Source organism: Panthera uncia, assembly GCF_023721935.1.
Source record: "Panthera uncia isolate 11264 chromosome A1 unlocalized genomic scaffold, Puncia_PCG_1.0 HiC_scaffold_16, whole genome shotgun sequence".
Classification (NCBI taxonomy): domain Eukaryota; kingdom Metazoa; phylum Chordata; class Mammalia; order Carnivora; family Felidae; genus Panthera; species Panthera uncia.
Window position 1 is genome coordinate 64,962,443 of NW_026057576.1, and position 24,673 is coordinate 64,987,115.

A 24,673-nucleotide genomic window follows, 5' to 3' on the forward strand; every position below is an offset into this window, starting at 1 on the left:
ACGTATGGGTTTATTTCTTGGTTCTCTATTCTATTACACTGGTCCATGCATTCTTATTCCAATACCACACTGTTTTAATACTACAGCTTTGTAATATAGTTTGAAATCAGGACATATGGTGCCTCTAGCTTTGTTCTTCTTTCTCAAGACTGCTTTAGATTTTAAAGCTGCTGCATTTAAAATGTTATATTTGTGTAGAATAGACATATATATTACTGGAGCAGAGTCTAAAAACATACATGCCTGTAAGAAAACTTGGTATGTGATGGCTTAGAATAAAGACTTAACTGTTCAATAAATCATGTGGGAGCCAATACTCTTCTATATGGAAAAACTAGAATTCTATCTCTACCTTACAGCATATTCAAATACATTCCAGAGGGATTAAAGACCAAAACATAAAGGATGGCATTTTGTCACAAGAAAATATAGGAGAATGCCCTTATGACACCGCAAAGGAAACCATTAAAGAAAAGGTGGATAAGTCTGATTAAATCTCTATACTTGTGCTGAACCAAAGATGTCGTATTTTTTTTTTAATACTAGAAATATACTAGAAGATGTTTGCAAGCTATGGAAGATTAGTATTCAGAATATATTTGTTAAAATCTGTATATGAGAAAAAGAAAAACCCAAAGAATCTAAGATAAAAATAGGTGAAGAATATGGATAGGCAATTAACAAGTATATCTGCCATGCTTTTATTATTTTATACATTATGCAAGTAATTATATATTTCAATATAAAACACTCTTTCCGTGTTGGGCATATAGCAGTAAAATAAGAAAAGTCCTTCTAATGGTCATTATATTCTAGTAAATATGTGTGAGTTTGGTTGTGTGGGGTGGAGGGGATGGATAGTGCAGAGGTATAAAAGAAAACTTGAGATATAGCAGTGAGTGCGACAAAGTCATTAGACCACAATAATGTGATAAAAGTGTGAGAGCAATGAGAAGTTGAAAAGGTGGGAACACATTTGACCAGAAACTTGAACAAAGAAATAGTCACCTGTCCAAAGACATAGTTAAGAGCATTTCTGGGCGCGCCTGGGTGGCTCAGTCGGTTAAGCGTCCGACTTCGGCTCAGGTCACGATCTCACAGTCTGTGAGTTCGAGCCCTGCGTCGGGCTCTGGGCTGATGGCTCAGAGCCTGGAGCCTGCTTCCAATTCTGTGTCTCCCTCTCTCTCTGCCCCTCCCCCGTTCATGCTCTGTCTCTCTCTGTCTCAAAAATAAATAAACGTTAAAATAAAAAAATTAAAAAAAAAAAAAGAGCATTTCTGTATCAGGGTTCACATGATATATATAATCAGTATAATCGATTAGATTTTCTCGAAGTAATATTTTCATTAAAAATAACTATGAATCTTAGCAAATATTATATGCATTATGGTTTTGGTTTTTATCCAAGCTTTAAATCTGTTTCAGATTTAAGAAGAAAGGAATCTGAAAAGAAATATCAACATGATAATTCCAGAAAAGGATACAGAATCCCAATATATTTTTCCACTAAAATTCACATTTGATAGTTGTATTAATTTTTTAAAATCTTTAGGGGTGCCTGGGTGGCTCAGTTGGTTAAGCATCAGACTCTGAGTTTTGGCTCAGGTCATTATCTCATTGTTCAGGAGTTCAAGGCCCACATTGGGACTGCACTGACAGAGAGGAGCCTGCTTGGGATTCTCTCTCTTCTCTGTCCCCTCCCTGCTCTCATGAGCTCTCTCTTTCAAAATAAATAATTTAAAACATTTTTTTAAAATCTTTAACCGTTCAGGAAGAAATCATGTAAAATCTGGTAAGGAAATTATTAAACAGGTTTTTTTATAGCCAAAATAATCTCGGATAAAACTGTACCTGAATATAATGTCGAAGAACATATAGGATTTCCCCATTTTTTGCTTTTTCAGACAATACTGGGTGAAATTTACCAAATGCTCTGGTACCCATTTCAGCATAGAGTATAATCACTGGTAAGTTCTCTTTGTTTGTAGGAAATTTATGATCTCCTTTAAATAGATAAGGTCTGGGCCTAAAATGAAAACAAAACACAAACTTCTAAAAAAGTCAAAGAACATATGGGAAATACATCATGACCTTTTATAATTTCTGCTTATCAAACAACTTACAGATAAAATATACACACGTTTCGTGTGTGTATGTATGTGTGTGTGTGTGTGTGTGTGTGTGTATCACCAAAAAGAGTTTAAACTTCCTGTGGTAAATTTTCATTTACCACAGTTAACATAGTAACTACTATGGGAGAATTAAAAAATGTAAACAAAATATACCTGCAAAATAACTTTACTCATACACAAAACAATACACACATAAGACAGAATACAATATAAACATGCTGCAGAATTTTATGGATATATGTCAATAACTGAAAAAGAATACATCTAATATATGAAATCAGAGGGAATCAATAGAAAGTGGCTTCTACTAAAGACAGAAAAGAAACCTGGTTAACCCGAAACTGAGTATTACGAATATTTTTAATGACGAAAGTTCACAATCTTTAAATAACAACATATAATGGCAATATATTTTTCAATGAAATAAAATTTATATTTTGTTCAATTAGAAGAGTATATAATTTTTCATAGCTCGTGTTTCCTGAAAATGGGTTCCAAATATTTAAAAAACAAAGGCACTATATATCAAAGATTAGCAGTACTTAATATCAGTAACAACTCATTAAACCCGCAAGGATAATCAGAGAAATACTATAGTCCAGCCCTATCATAAACAGACTTTGATATCTTTTAATTTTCCAGGCACTATGCTAGATTTTTTGTACATATTACATTCTATCTTCCCAACAATTCCTGTAGATAGTTACTATCATTTACTTAATACTTTAAAGGTTTCTGAGGCTCAGACAAGTTAAATATCCACAGCAAGATCAAACAGAAAGCCAAATTTCAACTCCTATCCATAAATAGGAATCCTAAAGCCACATCTTTTAACAATTATATAGGTAGAAAGAAAAAAGAGATACTGAATAACAAAGCTGTTGAGAAGTAACATTTAATGAATTCAGATCTCTATAGCCTTTTAGTCATTTACTACCTTTAAAACACAAATACAAAGAAAAGGGGAGAGGGAAAGGGGGTATGAATAACAAAGCTACAGCATGCTAGTGAAAAGGCTGTGGGTTTTGAAATTAGAAAGAATTGGATTCAAGTTCTAATTTAACTACTTACTAGCTATGTGTCCCTGCACCAGTGATTCGATGTCTCTTGGGCTTATTTCTTTATCTGCTCAAGAGGAGGAATTCTTGCTACCGCCTAGGTAGCTTTACCAAAAGGACTTGCAAATCATCTAGCAGAGCATGAAGCACATGTGTGATGCTCAAGAAATGATCATTTTTCTCTCCGTCTAGCAAACCTCCATTTACTTAAACTATCGACCAAGAGTACCATCAAGGATCCACAGAACATCCAACCAAGTGTTGGACGTTATACCACCATTAATGATGAAAGTAGGGGGTATTTACCTATGTAGTTATGATTATATAATCTTGATTATTTCCAAAAGGACATACAAGAACTTAAGAGCACTGTTGATTATGGAGAGTTCTAGAAAACTGGAATAAATAAGAATCATATAATTTGCTGTATGTATATGTCGCATTATTCTAATTTTCAATGTTTAAACTTAATACATTGGGAACATATCCTTTTAGTGTAAATAAACATAAAATGCATCAAAGCAATAAAGACACATACTACATTTAGATGAAAATACTGAATTGTTAGGTCATTTTCTATTGATTCCCTCAGGTTTCATACACTAGATACATATGGGATTCTTTTTCACTTATTGACATAACTATAAAATTTTACAGCATGTTTATATTACAATCTTATTATATGTTTATTATATTGTTTTGTATGTAAGGGAAGTTATTTTGTAGGCATATTTTCTTTACATTTTTTTAATTCACCCACAGTAATTAACCTGCATAGTGTAAGAATGAAAATTCTCAATCAAAATTTAAAATGAAAATTGAATATTTTTATCAAGAAGTATAATCCTAGGGGTGCCTGGGTGGCTCAACTGGTTAAGCATCCGACTTTGGCTGAGGTCACAATCTCAGGTTTTGTGAGTTCAAGCCCTGTGTCGGGCTCTGTGCTGACAGCTTGGAGCCTGGAGCCTGCTTCAGATTCTGTCTGTCTGTCTCTCTGTGTCCCTCCCCTGCTCACACTCTCTCAAAAGTAAACACTAGAAAAAAGTTTTAAAAAGTATAATTTTAAATATGAAAAATTACAGAATATTCTATTACTTATTTGAGCTAAACAGAAATTAATAAAATCATCTAGTGATAACCATGGCCTGTTAGAGAAACATTTCTAAAATACTGATAAGAAATTTACAGACTTTCTACAACAAACTATGGTAAATAATTAATGTTTCAATTTTCTGGTATGGCTGGAAAATTGTACATGTATAAATTATACCTTCTAATAGAGAAATTCAAATTTCTATTTTGTTTAATTATTACAGAATAAGGCTTACCAATGAGTATAAGTTTACTTTTACATTTTAAAAAATGACTAAAATACTATGTTCCTGGTTATTAGCTTAACTTTCTTTAAATCCAAATCACTCAAGTGCTCAATAAATCTAACAGAATGAAAAGTTTCCACCAATTATTTGGCTTAAAGCATGTGAAATCTGTGGACTTTAGTATGGGGAATGGGGTTTACTTCAGGTGTATAAATGACCTGAGTTCAAGCATCTTTACACTGGTTTACAGAGGACTTTCACAGTATGTATGCACACTCATCAGCATTCTTCTAATAAATTTCTTTTCAAGTTTTACACATTCATCTGTATTTATTAGCATTTAACATAAGATAGGAGTTTACAAATATTACTGTTAATGTTTGGATATTTGAATTTTTTTTTAAGTTTATTTTTGAGACAGAGCGAGACAGAGCATGAACGGGGGAGGGGCAGAGAGAGAGGGAGACACAGAATCGGAAACAGGCTCCAGGCTCTGAGCCATCAGCCCAGAGCCCCACGCAGGGCTCGAACTCACAGACTGCGAGATCGTGACCTGAGATGAAGTCGGACGCTTAACGGACTGAGCCACCCAGGCGCCCCAACGTTTGGATATTTGAAACCTGAAACGAAATCTTATCCAAAGAAGAGCTGAATTCACAACATCTCTTCTGCAACAGATGAAGACAGATGAATACACAAAACAAGAAAACGGAATGAGTTGCCATTTTTTGTAGGATCCTATTAATAAACACACCAAAAAAATACTAAACCCACAGGTCACATTTAAAAACTAAAAAGGAATCAAACTAGATGAAATTATTAACATCATTTATTTTCACTGATACCTTGGAACTCAAATGGCACTAAGTCAAATGGATACCTTACATTTTAATATTAGTCTGAAAGATAATTCTTTCAAATAATTTGCTATTGTTAGTAATCGGAAAGGCTGCTAATGAAACAATGCTCGTAGATAAATCTTTAGGTTGAAAATAAAAACTAGAAGAAAAGGAACAGATTTTCCAGAGACAAAAATCTCCCGACTGTAGATCCCCCCCACCCCAAATTCATGTATGAATATGAAGACTGGAAAAATTTCATCTGAATATTAATCATGCAATTCCCTGTACTTCTGTGCCCGGAGAAGCCTTGGCTTAGGCCATGTACGAAGACTGACGCCGCAGCTACAAGGTGCAAGTTTAACAATCTTGGAACTGGAGTGACATGTGCCACTTTTAGGTTTAATGTATTTGGGAAAAGTGGGCACAGGTTTCCACTGGGGATGGGGATTGCTTTTTTGACACTTTTATCGTCCCCAGTGAATATGTGCAGTGCCAGCAAAGATCAGGTAGATATAAACTCCCTCGTACAGGTTGTAAGCGATGAAAGACTGACGTTAGACTACATCCCATCTGTCCAAAAGAGGACATACTAGGCCCCTTGGGACTTATTCAGAGTTGGCTGAACCTGGAACCCTGCGGGCATGGCTGAGGCTAAACCTGCAGATGGACCTCATCCTGCCACTTGGAGTCCTGTTGACAGTAGCCTTAACTAAACACTTTAAGAGACAACAGAATCGCTCATAAAAATATGAGTTTGGTCAAGAATTTGCCAGGCCAAGGGATGGATTGTTGGGAGAGGCACTCTGCCAGGGCCCTTGACTGTCCTTCTGGCTATGTCAAGACTGAAAGACTGACAGGCCATTTCTCAGGGTTCGCAGCAAGTAACTTTGAGGGGTATGTTAGCATCTCACTCTGGGACAAACAGCAGGTTGCTTACTGCTTGTTATAAGCGATAAAGCTCCCCCAGCTCTGTGTCCTTCAGCTACGACCTACCCACCACTTGTGTAGTATTCTTGTGGGTCCATTTTCACCCCGGGGATATGTGGAGCCATGGGAACTGGTGCTAACCATATGCTAATGCATGGCCATTGTGTCCATGAATAGTTCTTTGTTTCTGTCGAAGAGCCTCCTGTCTTTGGTCAGAATCCATGAAACAGCCAGAGGCAAGCTTATCAGCTTGTAGGTAGGGCCAAATCAATTCCACAGCCTGAGAGAAGCTATTTATAGCATTAGGTTAACACACTTTTCTTTTTGTGAATCTTAGGCACATAATCCTTGGTTCAGGACACACTATCAATATTCATCCACAGTGGTTGTTTTCTTATTTAAGCAAATAACATACATATACATACATCTATATCTCTATCTATACACACACATACATACACACACACATACACACACACACACACACATACATACATATATACACATACATATAAAGTATGTCGGTAACATACTTTTTCCCCTCTGTAGATGTTTCTCATCCCTAAATTTTCTTCAGTTTTCATTTTCTTTCATGTTTTCTGGGTTAGATTTTTAGTTTTTCTTTAAAGAAATGACTGATTAGTAACAACAGAAAAGGAAAAATTCTATTACCTTTGCATTCATGTTATTTTCTTATGCCTTGAGCTAAACCCTTGGTTTATTTTTTCCATTTTTAAATCATAAAAACAAAAAATTAAAAACAGGAACTATGCTAAGTTAATTTTTGAGAGAGAGAGAGAGAGAGAGAGAGAGAGAGTGAGGGAGGGGCAGAGAGAGAAGGAGAAAGAGAATCCTAAACAGGCTCCATGTCATCAGTGTGGAACCTGAGACGGGGCTCGATCCCACGAACCACGAGATCATGACCTGAGCCAAACCCAAGAGTCAGATGCTGAACTGACCAAGTCCCCCAGGTGCCACACCGTTCTTTCCTATGTGGCATTTTTATCATCCCAATTTCAAAAAAACAAGAGACAAAAAACCTCCTTAATAGTTTTATTTCCCTGTTGGGGACAGGGAGGAGAAAAATCATACTTACCTAGGATGCCAAGGATTCCTGTCACCTTCTCTCAAACACATAAGCACGTTTTAATATAACATCTGTCAAATTCTAGGGCAGATCCACAGCACAGATCTTTGATCAGGAGGTAGGGAAAAAAATCATTCTACCTTTTTTTGGCTAGTACATTGTTATGTTTTAAGTGGTAAGCAGCTTAACTTGACTCAGACTAAAAGAATGGGTCTAACACCGTGTGTATCTACTCAGACTGGCAGATGGGAAGCTGTGATTTATTCTCGCAGCATACAGCCCCAAAGAGGGGTGCCTATGCTTTGCCGGTTGGTAGTCCCCCAACTGGCAGACCAGACAGGTAGGCCTCTGGCAACAGCCCAAGAGTCAGTATAAGTGTACCAAATTTCATCAAGGGGTCAGAGGTAAGAGGACTGCCTTGAACTCTGCCCACTGAATGAACACATCTGCTGTTGGTGTTACATAGCTGGGGCCTGACTGAACAGCAGCAGCAGACTGCCGACATCACCAGTTTTGGAGCGCCTGGTGGGGGGCTCAGTCGGTTAAGCGTCCGACTTCGGCTCAGGTCATGATCTTGCGGTTCATGGGTTCGAGCCCCACATCAGGCTCTGTGCTGACAGCTCAGAGCCTGGAGCCTGCTTCAGATTCTTTGTCTCTATCTATCTCTCTCTGCCCCTCCCCTGCTCACATGCTGTCTGTCTCTCTCAAATATTAAAAAAAAAAAAAAAAAGATACATCCAGCTTTAACTTAGCTGAACAGACCAGTAACTTAGTCCAGGCATTAAGGAAAAACCACTGTGGACTGAGAGCTCCACTGAGCCAAGAAACTTCACTTGAGGTAGTGGAATGGGGCACATGGTTTGTCCCCAAGGGCAGCTACCACTTTTTCATGTAAATCTAAGATCATGCTAAGAGCAAGACAACTATGCTCTTGAATATACCATTTTCAACTGACCAGAGAGACTTGTGGAGTCCATCTATCTCATTAGTCACTGAATCCTACTTGACCTATGCCAAAATGTAAACATCAGATGTCAGAGTCATGAGACTTCCCTGGGTCAGGTCTTCAGGTTCAGTAAGAGCTCTTACTAAGAGCTGCTTTTGAAAAAGGGTTACACTTGGTGGCTGAGTCAGGTAGGTGGCGCTGCTGTACTCGAAACTGCCTCTGGGAATTCCAGCAGCCACTCAGTTATTCAAGTTGGGATTGTAGTTCAACTTTCTCCCCTTGGGATTCTAGGTTTTATTCACCTGGGAACAGACAGTACGTGTGGCAGTCCCTGAATGAATATCTCCCTGGAGACTTCATGAGCATTCACCGTATAAACATATACAATATCAGTACCAGTTGCTATTCACTCATGGAAGCTAAAACAATAAAACTTCACTGAATTGGTCTAGAGATCATTCTAAACTCTTGCCCATTGTGAACACCTTCGAAACCCCATCAGTTGAGTTTGGGTGCCTCTTCCTGGAGGAACACATATCAAGGAGTCGTGGCAGGGGCTACAGCAAGTTATCAGAAAACTGCTATCACCAAGCCAGGAACACAGAGAGTACAAAATGGCAGAGGGAGAGAGAGGAGCAGTAGGAAAAAAAAAAAAAAAAAAAAAAAAAAAAAGTGTTGAGCTTTTGTCTTCACCAAACCATGGGGACCTTGCTCTTCCTTTCCCGGAAAGCCATAGTCTGTCAACCTCCTACCCTACTTCCAAAAATGGTCAAGAACTGGGGTGCCTGCGTGGCTCAGTCGGTTAAGCATCCAACTTCAACTCAGGTCATGATCTCACGGTTCACGAGTTCAAGCCCTGCATTGGGCTCTGTGCTGATGGCTCAGAGCCTAGAGCCTGCTTTGGATTCTGTGTGTCCCTCTCTCTCTCTGCCCCTCCCCTGTGAAATATGGACCTAAATGGATAGATACTACACAAATAGAGGGTATATGTTATAGCTGAGGGACACTAATTGGTGAACTACTATTTCATACCAAGCAGTAAAGAAGCCTGCTCTTCTTTCCAAAAGGAAAAAAAATCACTTCATTCCTCCAGGTTGCCTGCTGTAAACACAACCCTGAGAAATGGCTCGAGTAAAGAGCCACTTTCTACTGGTCAGACCAAGAACATGCAAGGACTCAGAGGGCCCACTGCAGACTGCCTCTCCCAAATGCTTGATGCTAATATTTTTCTTAATCTTAATTTAACTTTATGTTTAATATTTAAATATTGACTATTTAAGAAAATTATCAAGTCAGTCGTCAAAAATTAAGAATGTTGAAAGTTACCAAAAATTATGCTTAAAAATGCACTAGGAAAAGAAAAAAAATGCATGAGGGCTGACAATTTCCCCAGTTAGTGTTATAAAGCTATAAAGGAATTGAAGATTCTGCCATTTGTGACAACAGAGATGGACCTAGCGGGTATTAAGTGAAATAAGAAAAAGACAAATACCATATGATTTCAGTTATATATGGAATCTAAAAAAAAAAAAAAAAAAACAACCAGAAACAGATTGATAAATACACAGAACAAACTGGGGGCCACAGGAGAAGAGTAGGGGGGATGGGCAAAATAGGTGAAGGGGATGAAGAGGTTCAAACTTCTAGTTATAAAATAAGTCAGTCATGGAGATGAAAAGTACAGCAGAAGGAATATAGCCAATAATGTTATAATAACGCTGCGTGGTGACAGAGGGTAACCACACTTCTCATGGTGAGCACTGCATGATGGACAGAATTGTTAAATTACCACGTGGTGCACCTGAAATTAAAAGACAATGTTGTATATCAACTATACTTAAATAATAAAAACAGAACAAAATTCAGTGCTGGACCCCTAAAACACAGCACAGGGTACTTTCCACAGAAGCTAAGGGATCTAAAACTTGCATAAGAGTACTAAACACCTGGATCAAACTCCTTTGAGAAATAAGTTGCTGTATTTTTAAAAAGGAATTGGTAATTTCTATGGTATACTTATTTTCAATGATATTTATATGTAAAAGAATACCAGAATTTACAAAAATAACATGGTAAGTTGTCTAATATACTATATGAAGCTAGAATGATTTAAAAAAAAAAAAAAAAAAAAAGGTGGCATTAGCCTCAGTGGCTCAGTTGGTTGAGCACCTAACTCTGGATTTTAGCTTAGGTCATGATCCCAGGATCATGGAATTGAGCCCTGTGTTGGGCTCTGTGCCCAATGTGGAGAGAGAATGTGGAGCCTGCTGCTTAAGATTCTCTCTCTCTCCCACTGCCCCTCTCTCCTGCTCGCTCTCTCCAAAAAATAAAAAGATGGCGTTAATAATTTAAATAATAGCTAATCTAATCTCATCTATTAAAAAAGAAGCATTGGGGCGCCTGGGTGGCGCAGTCGGTTAAGCGTCCGACTTCAGCCAGGTCACGATCTCGCGGTCCGTGAGTTCGAGCCCCGCGTCAGGCTCTGGGCTGATGGCTCGGAGCCTGGAGCCTGTTTCCGATTCTGTGTCTCCCTCTCTCTCTGCCCCTCCCCCGTTCATGCTCTGTCTCTCTCTGTCCCAAAAATAAATAAAAAACGTTGAAAAAAAATAAAAATAAAAAATAAAAAATAAAAAAGCATGAATCTTAATGAAAACATAAGCAATCTTAAGAGAAATTAAGATAATCTCACACCATTAACAAATGCAAAGATAGTATAATATTTTAACATTACCATAATACACAGTATGTCCAATGAGAAAAACTTTGTATTCATCTCAATAGATTTAAAACAATTTACATTTAAAAAAATTTTATTTTGAGAGAACATGCATGCAAGAGAGAGAGGGGGAGGGGAGGGAGGGAGGGAGAGGGAGGCAGAGGGAGAGAGAGGGAGAGAGAGGGAGAGAGAGGGAGAGAGAGGGAGAGAGAGAATCCTAAGCAGACTCCATGCTGTCAGCAATGGAGCCCCATTTGGGGATCAATCCCACAAATGGTGAGATCATGACCTGAGCCAAAACCAAGAGTCAGATGCTTAACCGACTGAGTCACCCAGGCACCCCACTATGTCTGATTTAAAAAACACAGATTACTACAAAACGTTAACATTTTAAAAGACAGTATGAATAGAAGACATACCATGTCGTCTGTTGCGAGACCCAGTATAATAAAGATTCAATTTTTTTTTTTAATTTATTTTGAGAGAGAGAGAGAATGAGAGGGTGTGAGTGGAGGAGAGGCAGAGAGAGAGAGAGAGAGAGAGAGAGAGAGAGAGAGAGAGAGAGAGAGAGAGAATGAATCCAAAGCAGGCTCCGTGCTGTCAGTGTGGAGCCTGATGTGAGGCTCAGTCCCAGGAACTGTGAGATCATGACCTGAGCTGAAATCAAGATTCAGATGCTTAACTGACTGAGCCACCCAGGAACCCCTCATAATTCTGATTAAAATCCTACCAATGATAATTTTTGCAGGAGAAAAGGGACTCTAGTGTTAATTTGAAAGCATCAAAAAATGCATAGAACGATAAAAAATTTGGAGGAAATAAAGTAGCAATGAAATTGTATCATTAGGTATCAGAATATATTTTAAAACAAATACTAAAACAGCATGGCATTGCTATAAGAAACAGGCAATATACAGAGTAGCTATGTCATAGAGCATAACAAATATAATGAATATTTAATTGACTAGCCATCTGAAGGGAAAAAGATCTGGCTCCTTACCTTTGATGATAATAAATTACATGAATTAAAAGTTTAAAATTAATGGATTAAAAGTTTAAGGTAAAATGAAAGGAAAAATTTTAGGAAAGCAACTGTAAAATTTAGTAACATCTCTCATGCATGTTTGGAAAAACTATAAACACACACACCCACACACACAAAATTTGCCTACATAAAAATAAAAAGCCTTCTGTACATTAAAATTAATACAAAATATAAGCAAATATTTTAAAAGGTTTCCAGCAACTAAGGGAAGTACTGATATGAATTACTATATCTATATTACTGTTTAACATATAAATAGCTCTTTCAAAATTAGAGAAACAACTTTAATACTTTTGAAAGTACAGATAAATCAGGCACTAAAACACACACTGGTACAAATAAATTAATAATTTCCTTCTGACTATCCATATCCTTTTGTATTAAATATGTAGAAGTAAAAAAATAAAGTTTTGAATAATACATTATAACAATGCAACTCTATACTCTGTATTGTTGTATTATTAATTTTTTATTCCCAGGTTATACATTCAGCTTAAAGAGATGGAGGCCAGGGTCACCTGGGTGACTTAGTAGGTTGGGCTTCCTTCCGACTCAATTTAGGATCAGGTCATGATCCCAGGGTCATGGGATCGAGCCCCACATTGGGATTCATTCTCTCTCTCTCTCTCTCTCTCTCTCTCTCTCTCAAAACAAATAAACTTAAAAAATAAAGAGAAGCAAAATAAATACACAATTTTGCATGTTTGAGAAAACATTTTATGATTATATAAAACATATTTCATGTATTTTATGGTATTTTGATATAATTTATATTCTAAAATCAAAAGCTAATTGAGACAAAATACTGAAAGGACTTAACTACCAGCCCATTCAGTTTTTTCAATCCAGAGTACATGCTTTAATACAAATTTTTAATAATGAAGACATTGCTTATTATAAGAAATTTCTATTTCAACCCTCATCTCTTTTTATAAACCATACCTTTCACTAAAGGCTATTATTAACTTACCTTGAAGTAGCCTTCTTCAGCAGCTTTTTAATCTCATTAATTTTACAGGTGTGTTTTTTATGGATAACCACAAATGCATCACAACCATCTGGTGGGGGCTCATCAGCTGCAATCTAAGATTTCAAAGATTATATTTAGCTACAGTAGTTGATAATTACAATATAATCTTTAAAACTCATGCATTCCTTTGATTAAAATAACTCATCAACTACTATCAAGTTATTGCTCTAAGTAAAAAAATATCTACACGCAGAATCAAATACTTCAACAAAATCAACTTCATAGTAGGAAATACATGCTTCAAAGTTATTGAAAAAATTCCAAATTAAAACTTTCATTACTGTTCATGTCAATAATGATTTGTCCTCATAATCTCCTTATTCCACAGAACTATAAAATTATATAATATATTCAATTACAATCAATAACAATGATAATATAATCAATGATAGGCTACAGAACCAGGTATTGTAAGTTTGTAGATTCTTTGGAACCAAAGATACTCACATTAAGATAGATTTATGTATACTACCAGCATGCCTCTTTGTCAATTATAGTTTGGGTATTTTTACGTACCTGTTGAAACATCTGAATAGTAGGTGAGTATGCCCTTATAGAGAAAGCAAACTTTAGGAGATTGATATGTAAATTGTCTAAGAATTGTCCAGCTTTCTTCAGGATTAAATTGTAATAAGAATAAGCAGATTCTATAAAAAAAAATTCAAAATAAAAGGACGTCATTTCATTTTCAATACATTGGCACACCTCTACTGTAAAACTAATATACAATCATTTCTTAAGTTTGGTTATGGCTGGGGTTAGAGAAAAGTGGAAAATCAAGATCTGTTTTATTAACTTCATTTGGATCTTCCAGTGAGGTACAATCAATGTAAGTCCAGGTAAAAATAATATTGTCAATCTATTTGGAAGATGCCAGCATATCAGATCAATTCACTCCAAGGTTATGGAGTTATAATAACAAGGAAAAGATACAGGCTCTACTTATCATTTAAGAGGAGACTATGAACAGCACGCAAAAATTGAAGAATATGATCGTTAATAAATTTTAAATGACATGTATAAATAAATTCTACTCAGATTTAGTGCACATAGCCAAATGCAATTAGTATGTCCAGAATACTTTAGGAGACAGAATTTGAAACAGACCTTAAAGAAGAGAAAGGTCTTCTTGTATAGAATAACCTGAAGCTGGTTTCCTCTAAACCCATCTCCAAAGATCCTGAAGACACCAAAGAGGAGGATGAATCCTAGAATTTAAGAACTCTGACACCCCAGGGGAGACAGATTATTCTGATGGAGAGGGCCAAGGAGAACAGAAGCTGAGAGCTACAGAGGGCCTGGTGACACTCTTGGAATAACCAGGGAAAGAACTATATTTTTGCCCTTTTCTTTTCTCTACACCACCTGAGGTGTACTTATCATCTGCACTGTTGCCACTGTGTCAGCCAGAGATGGTAAGGTAACAGCACAGCAGCTCAGGAGCCAACTGGCGCAGACACCCATAAACTGGCCCCTAGACATTCCCTGGTCATGTCTTCTCTCCTTTACTCCTTGGCATTAAGCTATCAATTGATGGAAACTTCATTAAAAGAGCTGAGCTGGGGCAGACCCAGATCTTCACTCACAGTTCCCAGATGTGAAAAGGGAGGACAAAAGGAATGTGCAACTACAGACACCCTCCTGGGGGAGGAGGAAAGGGTACTGTCTGAATGGAGAAACTCTGGGGGTGGTGAGGGAGATTTGGGTGTTTGCTGACTGCCACAGTATTTACTGCTTGCTCAAAGGCACTGGGCTCTTAACCCTTGCTTGGTTCCTCTCCTTAACTCAACCCATTCATGGTACAGGTGCCATCTTGACTTCTATGTTGCTCTATGGGAACTGGGGTTCAGGGAGCCAGCACAAATAATGTGGACATGGTGGGTACTGCTTTTTCTTTGAGTAATAAAGCCCTTTGCCTCTCGTCCAGGGTCTCAGGTCTTCTGTCAGTATCCACGAAACTAATCTGTTAGCTTGGAAATGGTAAAATCTCAGATCCTTCACAGTACGTGACAGATCAGAGATGGATTGCTGACAGAAACATGGATTTTTGGAGGAGAAAAGACCCAGCTCCATGGGTCAAACTGACAGGATTAGAAGAAGTCCTTGTTAATTGATAGTGAACATACTGACAAAATAGTATGGTCAATCAGGCAAAAAGTGGTCCTCTACTTTGCCTATTAGTGAAAAGAAAATAAGAGATTACAGTTCAAGAACTGGGCAGTACATTCAAAAATTTCCCCTAATCAGGTCTTAGTGGTTAACTCTCTTCCATGCAAGGGGACTTCCCTACCAGTGGTTCTGTCAGCTTCAAGTCCAACCCACTATGACAAGTACAAAGACCTATCTTGGATGAGGTAAGGTCTGACCTTCATCAGACAATAGGTACAGACACGCATATCTACATGGAGTGAAAAAGGAAGGAAATCTGTTACCAGTACGGACAGAAGGCCGGAAACGCATTAGAACTTTTGCTTGCCAAGCAGAGGACAGGGTGGAGTACGTAATGCAGAATTACAACCAACTTATGATTCAATAGTTCATATGGTCTATCGTGCCAATCACAGATCCTTTCGAAAGGCCAGTAGTAAGTCTCAAGAATTACTGTGATGGGTCCTGGCTGATAAGAGAAAGCTGTGGACGACTGGGGAGATTTCCCTTGGTCAGTTATAAAGTCTTTCGGCTCGGATCCAGAAGTCTCATGTCTCATGTCTGATCCTTGAAACTGTGGGAAGCTAAGTTTTTGGCTTGCAAGTAAGATAAAAAGAAAACCTCAACCCCCTTACAGCTCTGGGTAAAAAGCTCAAGAGTGAGAGAACTAAAATACAGGGGGATATGAAAACTGTACTGAAAGAATGGAGGAAAGAACGAGAAAGAATACCATAAAATACAGACTAAACTAGAGGTAACACCAAAGTAAAAAGAATTGGGAAAAACAGAAATACCAAATGCAGGGGAAAGGTGAACTGACAATGAATCAGAAATAAAGGAGGAGAAAATGAAAAAAAGATCTGAGTAAATGACAGATACAGAAGTCAGGCCAAGGAGACCTATAGTATGTATAATTATATCCCCAACAGAGAATCAGGGGAATAGAACAGAACGAACAACAATGACGATACGAAACCCCGTAATTCAAGAAAACTGTCCAGAATTAAAGAGGAACAATGAATCGATATACCTAAGAATGAAGACTCAGAATGGTTAGCACTGCAGCACTTTCCAGTAAAACTATAGGACCTTAAAGTTAAAAACCTGAAGTACAAAATGCACACACACGTACATAGTCATGCATGTGAAGAACTCAAGGTCATCATTCCTAGGAGTTATTCATGAGGCATCAACTAGGCAGCAAACTTCACATAACCAAGAAATAATTGGAGGAAATGCAGCATCAAGTTTGAGGGTGAGCTCTGAATATACTTAACTAGAACAAGAATAACTGAAGGAGTGGAGGTTTACAGAAGACTAGGTCAACGCTGCACGCTCCAGTGACACAGAAAAGCACACAACCAGCAAAACTGCCACAAAAGGGAAATTAAGTGGAAAGTAACATAAGGTTGGAGATTCCTCACAAATATTATCTGGGAATGAAAGAATATCACCGAAGCCAACAGAGCACGTAGTCGAAGTTTATGTATACTTAAGAATACAAAGATAAAGACTAAGAATACTGGCGGACAAAATCAGATGGCAGTAAGGGGAAGAAAGGATTGCCAGCCAACTCACTACTGCTTATGGGGGACCAAGACACAATGCCCAGAGCTAGAGGGGGCTAATCACTCAGGGCCTTCACACGATGTTCCTTCCGTTTGAAATGCAGGAGGGTAGGCAGTGCATGTTCAGCCAACTCCTATTAGCACACCTTGGCTTAAATGCCACTGTTGTGGAAAGAGTTTTCTCTGACCTCCCAGCCCAGATCCTGTCATACACTCAGACAGGGCCATACAATCTCTAGGTCAATTCTCAAAACTGTAATTAAAAATTATTTGTAACCTAATAATGCTGTCCTTCCATTAAGCTATAAGCTGCGAATGCAGGAATCTTTTCTAGGCTTTCAATTGTACCTTTCTGCTCCTGGCACATAAAATAGGCCTTCAATACATTTCTGGAGTATTTAAAAAATGAGGAAGTCTCTTCATTCTAGGCCATGATACTTTCCCAATATAGTACTTTTAAAGAGTTCTAGAATAGGTGTGCACATTCATTCCTACTTCTTTAACAAACTATAAGGGATTTCTCAGGAAGTTATGGTTAGCTTCCCTCAAGAATAAAAAAGTAACACAAGTAAGACTCACCTTCAACAGTAAAAGCAGTACAGATTAGAGAAATGATCTTAAAAAAGACATAACAGCTGCAGGGCCAACAGAAAAATAACTAAGACTATATCAATCGAACAGGGATCAGTCCTTCATGAAAACAGGGAAAATCGTCAACAGAAACAAACGTCAGTAGTGCCTGTCAACTGAGATCAAGTTTTGTCACTGGTCACTGTCAAGGTCTCTAAGGTAGAGATGGATGTAGGTAGGGGTCAGGGGTTTATAGAAAGTAAGCATCTGTTATTTAGGCTTAACTTGCACCATCATCTCAATCGTGAGATGGAGGTGTTGGACTACTTCAGCTGAAGTTTTAAAATCACTGAATCCAGACTTACCAACCAACCTGCTAATAACAACTTGGCCCTCTCAATATCCTTCCTCTTTTTCCAGCCTCATGTTTTACTTGATTTTTGCCTATTGGCATTTAATATACATAAATTACTCTCACCTTTGTGGGGGAGAAAGCAGCAGCCTCCATAGGCTGCTACTGATTCATCTTATTTGCTTCACAATCTTCCCCCCCCCCCCCCCCCCCCCCCCCCACCCAGGGGTAGAATTTAGCAATTGAACACTTAGATATACAATACCCGGTGTTCATCACGAGTGCATTTCTTAATCCCCATCACCTATTTAACCCATCCCTCCACTCACCTACCCCCTGGTAACTCTGTAGTTGCGTCTGTTTCTTGGTTTTCCTTTTTGTTTCCCCTATGTTTGTTTTCTTAAATTCCACATGAGTGAAATCATATGGTATTTGTCCTTTTCTGACTTACTGATTTAGCATAATACTCTCTAGCTCTATTCAGGTCATTGAAAAGGACAGGATTTCATTCTTTTTTATGGCTAATATTCCAGTGTGTGTGTGTGTGTGTGTGTGTGTGTGTGTGTGCGCGCCGCGCACACACACACACACACACACACACACACACACACACATCTTTATCCATTTGTCAGTTGATGGATATTTGGGCTCTTTCCATAATTTGGCTATTGTTGATAATGTTGCTATAAACATTGGGGTGCATGTGCCCCTTCAAATTAGTATTTTTGTATTCTTTGGGTAAACACCTAGTAGTGCAGTTACAGGATCACAAGGTAGTTCTATTTTTAATCTCCCCCCACCCCCAGTAGGCTTCACATCCAGAATGGAGCCCAGCATGGGGCTTGAACTCACAACCCTGATTATCAAGACCTGAGCTGAGATGATGAGACAGACGTAGATTACAGAGAGATGAAGAGACTTAACTGACTGAGCCACCCAGGTGCCCCAGTTTTTAACTTTTTGAGGAATCTCCATTCCATTTTCCAGTTCGCATCCCTACCAACAGTGCAAGAGGGTTCACTTTCTCTGTATCCTTGCCAATACCCATCCTTCCCAAGTTGTTAATTTTAGCCATTCTGACTGGAGTGAGGGGATATGTCACTGTGGTTTTGATTTGTATTTCCCTGATGATGAGTGGGATGTTGAGCATCTTGTCATGCTTCGCAATTTTGAAAGACTTAACAATACTTATCTCTGCTTCGAACCTCAACTCATACCTCAACCTACCATAGTTATTATACCAGTGAAACTACTAAGTCATCAATAATTTTTCTGTTGTTAAAAGCTTAATATTCACATTATTTGATCTGTCTATGCTATTTGATAACATCCATCACTTATCAATATTCTCCTGGCTTGCATGACAACGTGCTTTCTAGGTTTTCACCTGCCTCTACGGGTACTTCTAGTCTCTATCCTCTAGTTCTTCCTCTGGTTGGTTCTTAAACATTGATGTTCTTCAGGGTTCTGCCCTTGGGATTTATTTTCTTCTCCTTCTATACCTTCTCCCTGTAACTTCAGTGACTCTCTTCATGTTGATAACTCCCAAATCCTACCCTTTAGCCTAGATTTTTACCACCTAAATCTCCGTCATCTATCACCTTATGGGAGATCTTCACTTGGATATTCGACAAGCATTTCAAATGTGATACATCCAAACTGCAATCATCCTCCTATCCAAACCCAGTTCTCAGTTACAAGTAACTGAATTAGAAATGTCATAACATTTTCTGAAAATCTTTCCATTAAAATACATAAGCAACTTTACTTATGTAAAAACCACAGAAATCTTCAAGGACTTTGAGAATGAGCTTCTTCTATGTGGAACACATAAGTAAAAATAAATAGGGACTCTGGAATTAGATAAACCTTGGTTGACATTTCTAACTCACCACACAAAACTCATAGGTTAGCTAATATCATGCCACTTGAATCTTGAAGCATTGACAAAAATAGAACTCTGTAGCAAAACCATCTAAAATGGTTGCAAAACCAGGCAATTCAATGTTTAAAAAGGTCTTAATTTGCTGACACATAATGTAACGTGTTCTCACTAAATGGCATGGAAATAGCACCTGTATTCGAAATGTTAAATCTTCAACATTTACAACTTTTTTAGACAAGTAGATCACCGGAATTATTCTTCAGTAAAGAGTATTTACAGGGTCTCATGGAGATTCAACAACCTAAAAAATTACAAGTAACTGGGGATTTAAAATGTTTCCTCTAGGATAATATCTTGGAAGTAAATTCAGTAAATCTGACAGTTGTTGACATATTTAACTCCTCATATACGTCATTCTCTCCTACACCTAACAACATCAGCAATGATGCAGCTTATGCACTTTATTCTTGCCATTATAAATGATTTTAACAGAATTATATCTTCAGTGTTAGTAATTCTTATTTAGTAGAATTTCTTTCAGGTTCAACCCTGAAATACACACCTCCTACATTATATGCTTGAAGCAGAGCTTACATATTCCTAAACTTATATTCCAACTTGTTAATAATCATCTGCCATCAGATTGTCCACGCATGTCATTTCATTTAGCTAAAATATGTGGCTACATATAAGCAACTTAAAGAGTTCAAAATTTGTAAAAATAATTTCCCAGATTGCTTCCCCAATGGAAAATGGCACTGAATAAGGCTATAAGGTACATACTGAGAACCAAAGATTTGGGATAGTTGCATTTAGGAGCTTAGGTGAGAGACACAAAATTTGGTGGATTTTTTTTAAACTATCAGAATCTTACATATTAATCTAGCCTATTTTTACCTTAAATACCAAAACCAAAATTGTCAGGGCAAATACAAAGCCAATCAATGACAGTTTCGCATTGATTTGCAAGTTGACTTCTAAGTGGTCAAAATTCCTCTGTGCATTCCACCCTCTCTCCTGCTTTCTTCCCTTCCCTACCACCTGGCTGTCCCTGTCTTCCAGACTCTACTCCTACACTCACCACTAGAAAGGCTGCCCTGCTCTCTCTGAAATAATAACTGCATGCCCTTTTTCATGCACTTCCATGTCGTCCATATCCCGCGAAGCTCTTAACATTCTTCTGTTGTCCCCTTCACAATATTGTGGGGTCCAGGGACCATAGATCACATTTATTCATCTTTGTATTCCCAGTATCTAAAGCAGTGCACAGTATCTCTTGTGACCCAAATAATGATAATAATGAAGCTTTTCAGTAATAAAAGTTTTTTTTAAAAAGCAAATTACTTGGTTTGAAAAGATTTCAGTTTAAAGTATCACTAAAGGCATGTCTGCTCTATTTTTTAAACCTATCTCATGAAATCATCAAATTGCTGAAATTCAAGGCCACTTGAGCCAAAAGGAGTCCAATAAATGAACACTTAAAATATTCAAAACTGTTGTTTCTCTTACATTTACACTCCAGAACAAAATCATAAACTAATCACCATAGTAAATTTTCTCTAAACTATTTAATCTCCATAGTAAGAAGTTCTCCCCATGTCTACCAGGCTAAAGAATTTGCTCTTGAGGGGTCCACATTAATATTTATTCCATTCTCTGTAGAGTCAGGAAAACAGCTTTCCTTTATAATAATTAATAATTAACCTTTTAACCTGTGCTGCTAAAACCTAATTTCATTATCTTTAATCTACTGACCTCTAAGAATACATTAATAAACACATGCCCGTTCTAAAGATAGATGTATGTACACATTTGTAATATATATTTGTACATATTTAAAAAGCAGGAATCAGTAACTATCTTCTAGATAGTGAAATGAAAGCATACAGATTACCTGATTTGTTACAGGCAAGTATTAAAAAATCTCTTTAAGAGCTTACAAGTATTTTGGCAAAAAAAAAAAAAAAAAATCAACACTACTAGATACAAAAGTAATACTATTTCATATAAATCTAGGTAAAAAGAAAGCCATAATTCAACAATTTCTATTTCTCTTTGATTATAAAACAATATGCAAACACTGTCAATTATATGAATTTTCTTAAAATAAAGCGTTAAGACCTTTATTTTTTGGAAATGGATGCTTGGAATATAGGAAAACATCTTTTCAAATTTAATATTCAGATTTACTAACACAATTAAGCATTTACACTTCACCCTTAATGTTAAAAATAGACATATCTAATGTATGCACATAAATCCAAACCTTTAAGTTATAATATGCACATCACCTACCTGTTTGCTTATAAATGGCTAATTCTTGTACAGTTTCCAAAAACTGCCAAAATTTTTCATTACTTTCTTCTGCCATAAATTCACTATTAAAATAAAAGTAATCAGTTAATAGATGGGAATGAGAAATGAAATGAGAAACTATACCTTAGAACCAAATTATAACTTATGGTTAAAGACCTCCAAAAATTAAAGTGACTTTCATTTTAATGAAGAGAACAAATGGATGATTCTTACACAGATATCATTCTCAACAGACAAGCATATATTCATGACTGGAAAAGACTGCACAAGAAATCACTTTTGGCTTTTCCTCATTAGCTGTAAGTAAAAAATGGATTTATTTTGTTTCTCCATGTGAAATACCACTGAGAAGTATAATTTTTTGTTTTTATTTTAATTCCAACACATAGTTACATTACTTTCAGGTGTACCATATAGTGATTCAACAATTCTATACATTACTCAGTGCCCATCATGGGAAGTGAGTGTACTGTTAATCCCCATCACCTACTTCACCCATCCCCCCCAGCCACCTTCCCTCTGGTAACTAGGAGTTTGTTCTTTATAGTTAAGAGTCAGTTTCTTGGTTTTCCTTTTTGTTCCTCCTATGTTCGTTTGTTTTCTTCAACTCCACATGAGTGAAATCATAGGGTATTTGTCTTTCTGTGATTGACTTCACTTAGCATAATACTCTCCAGCTCCATCCATGTTACTGCAAATTACTGAGAAGTATAATATAACCGTGATGGAGTATTATATAAAAGTAACACACACACACACACACACACACACACACACACACACAACCTGGTGTTCTATAAAAATTGGTTCTATAAACACTTTTTAGAAATATTGTCTAGGGGCACGTGGGTGGCTCAGTAGGTTAAGTGTCTGACTTTGGCTCAGGTCATGATCTCACAGTTTGTGGGTTCGAGCCCTGCATCGGGCACTCTGTGGTCAGTGCAGAGCCAGTTTTGGATCCTTTGTCACCCTCTCTCTTTGCCCCTCCGCAGCTCGCACTCTGTCTCTCTCAAATAAATAAACTAAGAAAAATGAAAAAAAAAGAGTATTATCTAGGGATGCCTGGGTGGCTCAGTCAGATAAGCATCTGACTCTTAATTTCAGCTCAGATCATTATCTCCTGGTTCGTGAGATCTAGTCTTGAGCTGGGCTCTATGCTGGCAGCATGGAACCTGCTTGGGATTCGCTCTCTCCCTCTCTCTCTGCCTCTCCCTCTGCTCACACTCTCTCAAACTTTAAAAAATAGTATTACCTATTATTTTTATTTTGTTACTTATTTATGTAGACAATCTTTTTATCATTTAGAAGAGAAAATACCATAATGAAAAAACGAATAGGAAGTTAGTGTATCGAATTAGGTCTTTGGCCTTGAATCCCAGACACTTCGATTTTTCCCCAGAATGTAAGTCATAAAAAAATGACCAAAGCCATTTAAAACCTCTGGAAATGATGAATTAAGTGAGAGGATATTCCGTTCCGTATAGAACAAAGCACAGGACACCCAAAGCAAGTAGATTCAACCGTTTAAACTAGAGAGGAACCAGGCACCAAACAGACAGTACAGATTTGTTATCACCCATCTTATCTTTCTCTCGAGTCTTGGTAAACTTTAATGCTTAACATGAATGGGAAGTACAAGGACATTCAAGACACATGCAAAGTAATTCTTGTGAGTTTGGTTACTAAAGAGAAAAACTGATTAATTCATCCACATAAACAGGACAAGCACTAGAATTCAAAGCAATTGGTAAGCGGTTCTTGCTAGCAACGGTGTCCAACTCAATGGCATTAAAAAAAAAGAGAGAAGCTAAAAGCAGAGGAAATAACGGGATAAACAGAACGTGTGATCTGAAAAGGACAGGAATGGTACAAAACGTTAAGCAAAGCAGGGAGCACCACCTAATACCTAACTGATCTGCCTAGACATCTACAGACCTGTTCAGAGGCTGTGCAGCCACAGACATCAGTTTTATCAGGGGAAAGAATCAGCCAAAGAGAAAGTAATATGGTAGGTCCGCAAACTTCTCGATGCCGGAATTTACACATCGAAGTATAAGCCTTCCAAGACCTTGAGAAAGTCTTCGAATACCCTTATTCCCTCAACATACCACTGCTCTCAGCACTTACGGAACTCTTCTAGAATTTACTTTCAGAGGCAATTTGCCAGGAACTCATCATTAAGTTTAGAGAGAGAAATAACCTTCAGAGATCATCTAAATCAGCTCCTCCTCGCCTTAAGTTTAAAAAAGTAAAAAAAAAAAAAAGAAAGAAAGAAAAAAAGAAAAAACTGGCATTTTCAATTTGTTCACTTGTTTTATACATCTAGCTCCAAATAACAGTGTTTCCCAAAAAATTCTACCACAGAGAAAAAAAGTGATTTCTACAGAATATGTTTATATGTACAAAAGAGCTTGACAGCAGTTATAAGTAAAATTCCAAAAAATATTTTTGGCAAGAGCAACACCAGTGGAATAAATGCAGTTTAGATGTGGAAGTTACAGGTTATAAAAATTTACCCTCATCAGCCTGTAATCATCCCTAGCAAATAATACTAAATTATAAATTAGGTAGGGGACATACTCAGTCATCTTTGCTTCCTACACAGTACCATGCTCAAAATAGGCACTCAAATTTCTAGGCTGAACTAAAAGATTCTGTGTAGAGAGAGGCAGAGGCAGGAGAGGCAGAGGCAGGAGAGGCAGAGGCAGGAGAGGCAGAGGCAGGAGAGGCAG

The 24,673-nt window shown here is 37.5% G+C and overlaps 1 protein-coding gene across 4 annotated transcripts in view; it reads right to left on the reverse strand.

The window, feature by feature from the left end:
• Positions 1-24,673, reverse strand: part of UGGT2 (UDP-glucose glycoprotein glucosyltransferase 2) — a 192,566-nt gene that overhangs the window by 156,134 nt on the left and 11,759 nt on the right. For 3 of the 4 annotated variants that reach the window (XM_049647155.1, XM_049647154.1, XM_049647156.1), the window contains exons 2-5: positions 21,921-22,003; positions 13,619-13,749; positions 13,043-13,155; positions 1,852-2,026 (exon numbers count right to left, since the gene is read on the reverse strand). In XM_049647155.1, coding sequence (XP_049503112.1) covers positions 1,852-2,026; positions 13,043-13,155; positions 13,619-13,749; positions 21,921-22,003 — 502 coding nt within the window. Of the gene's footprint in view, positions 1-1,851; positions 2,027-13,042; positions 13,156-13,618; positions 13,750-21,920; positions 22,004-24,673 lie in introns of those variants that run through there. The other variant, XM_049647157.1, reaches the window with a different exon arrangement.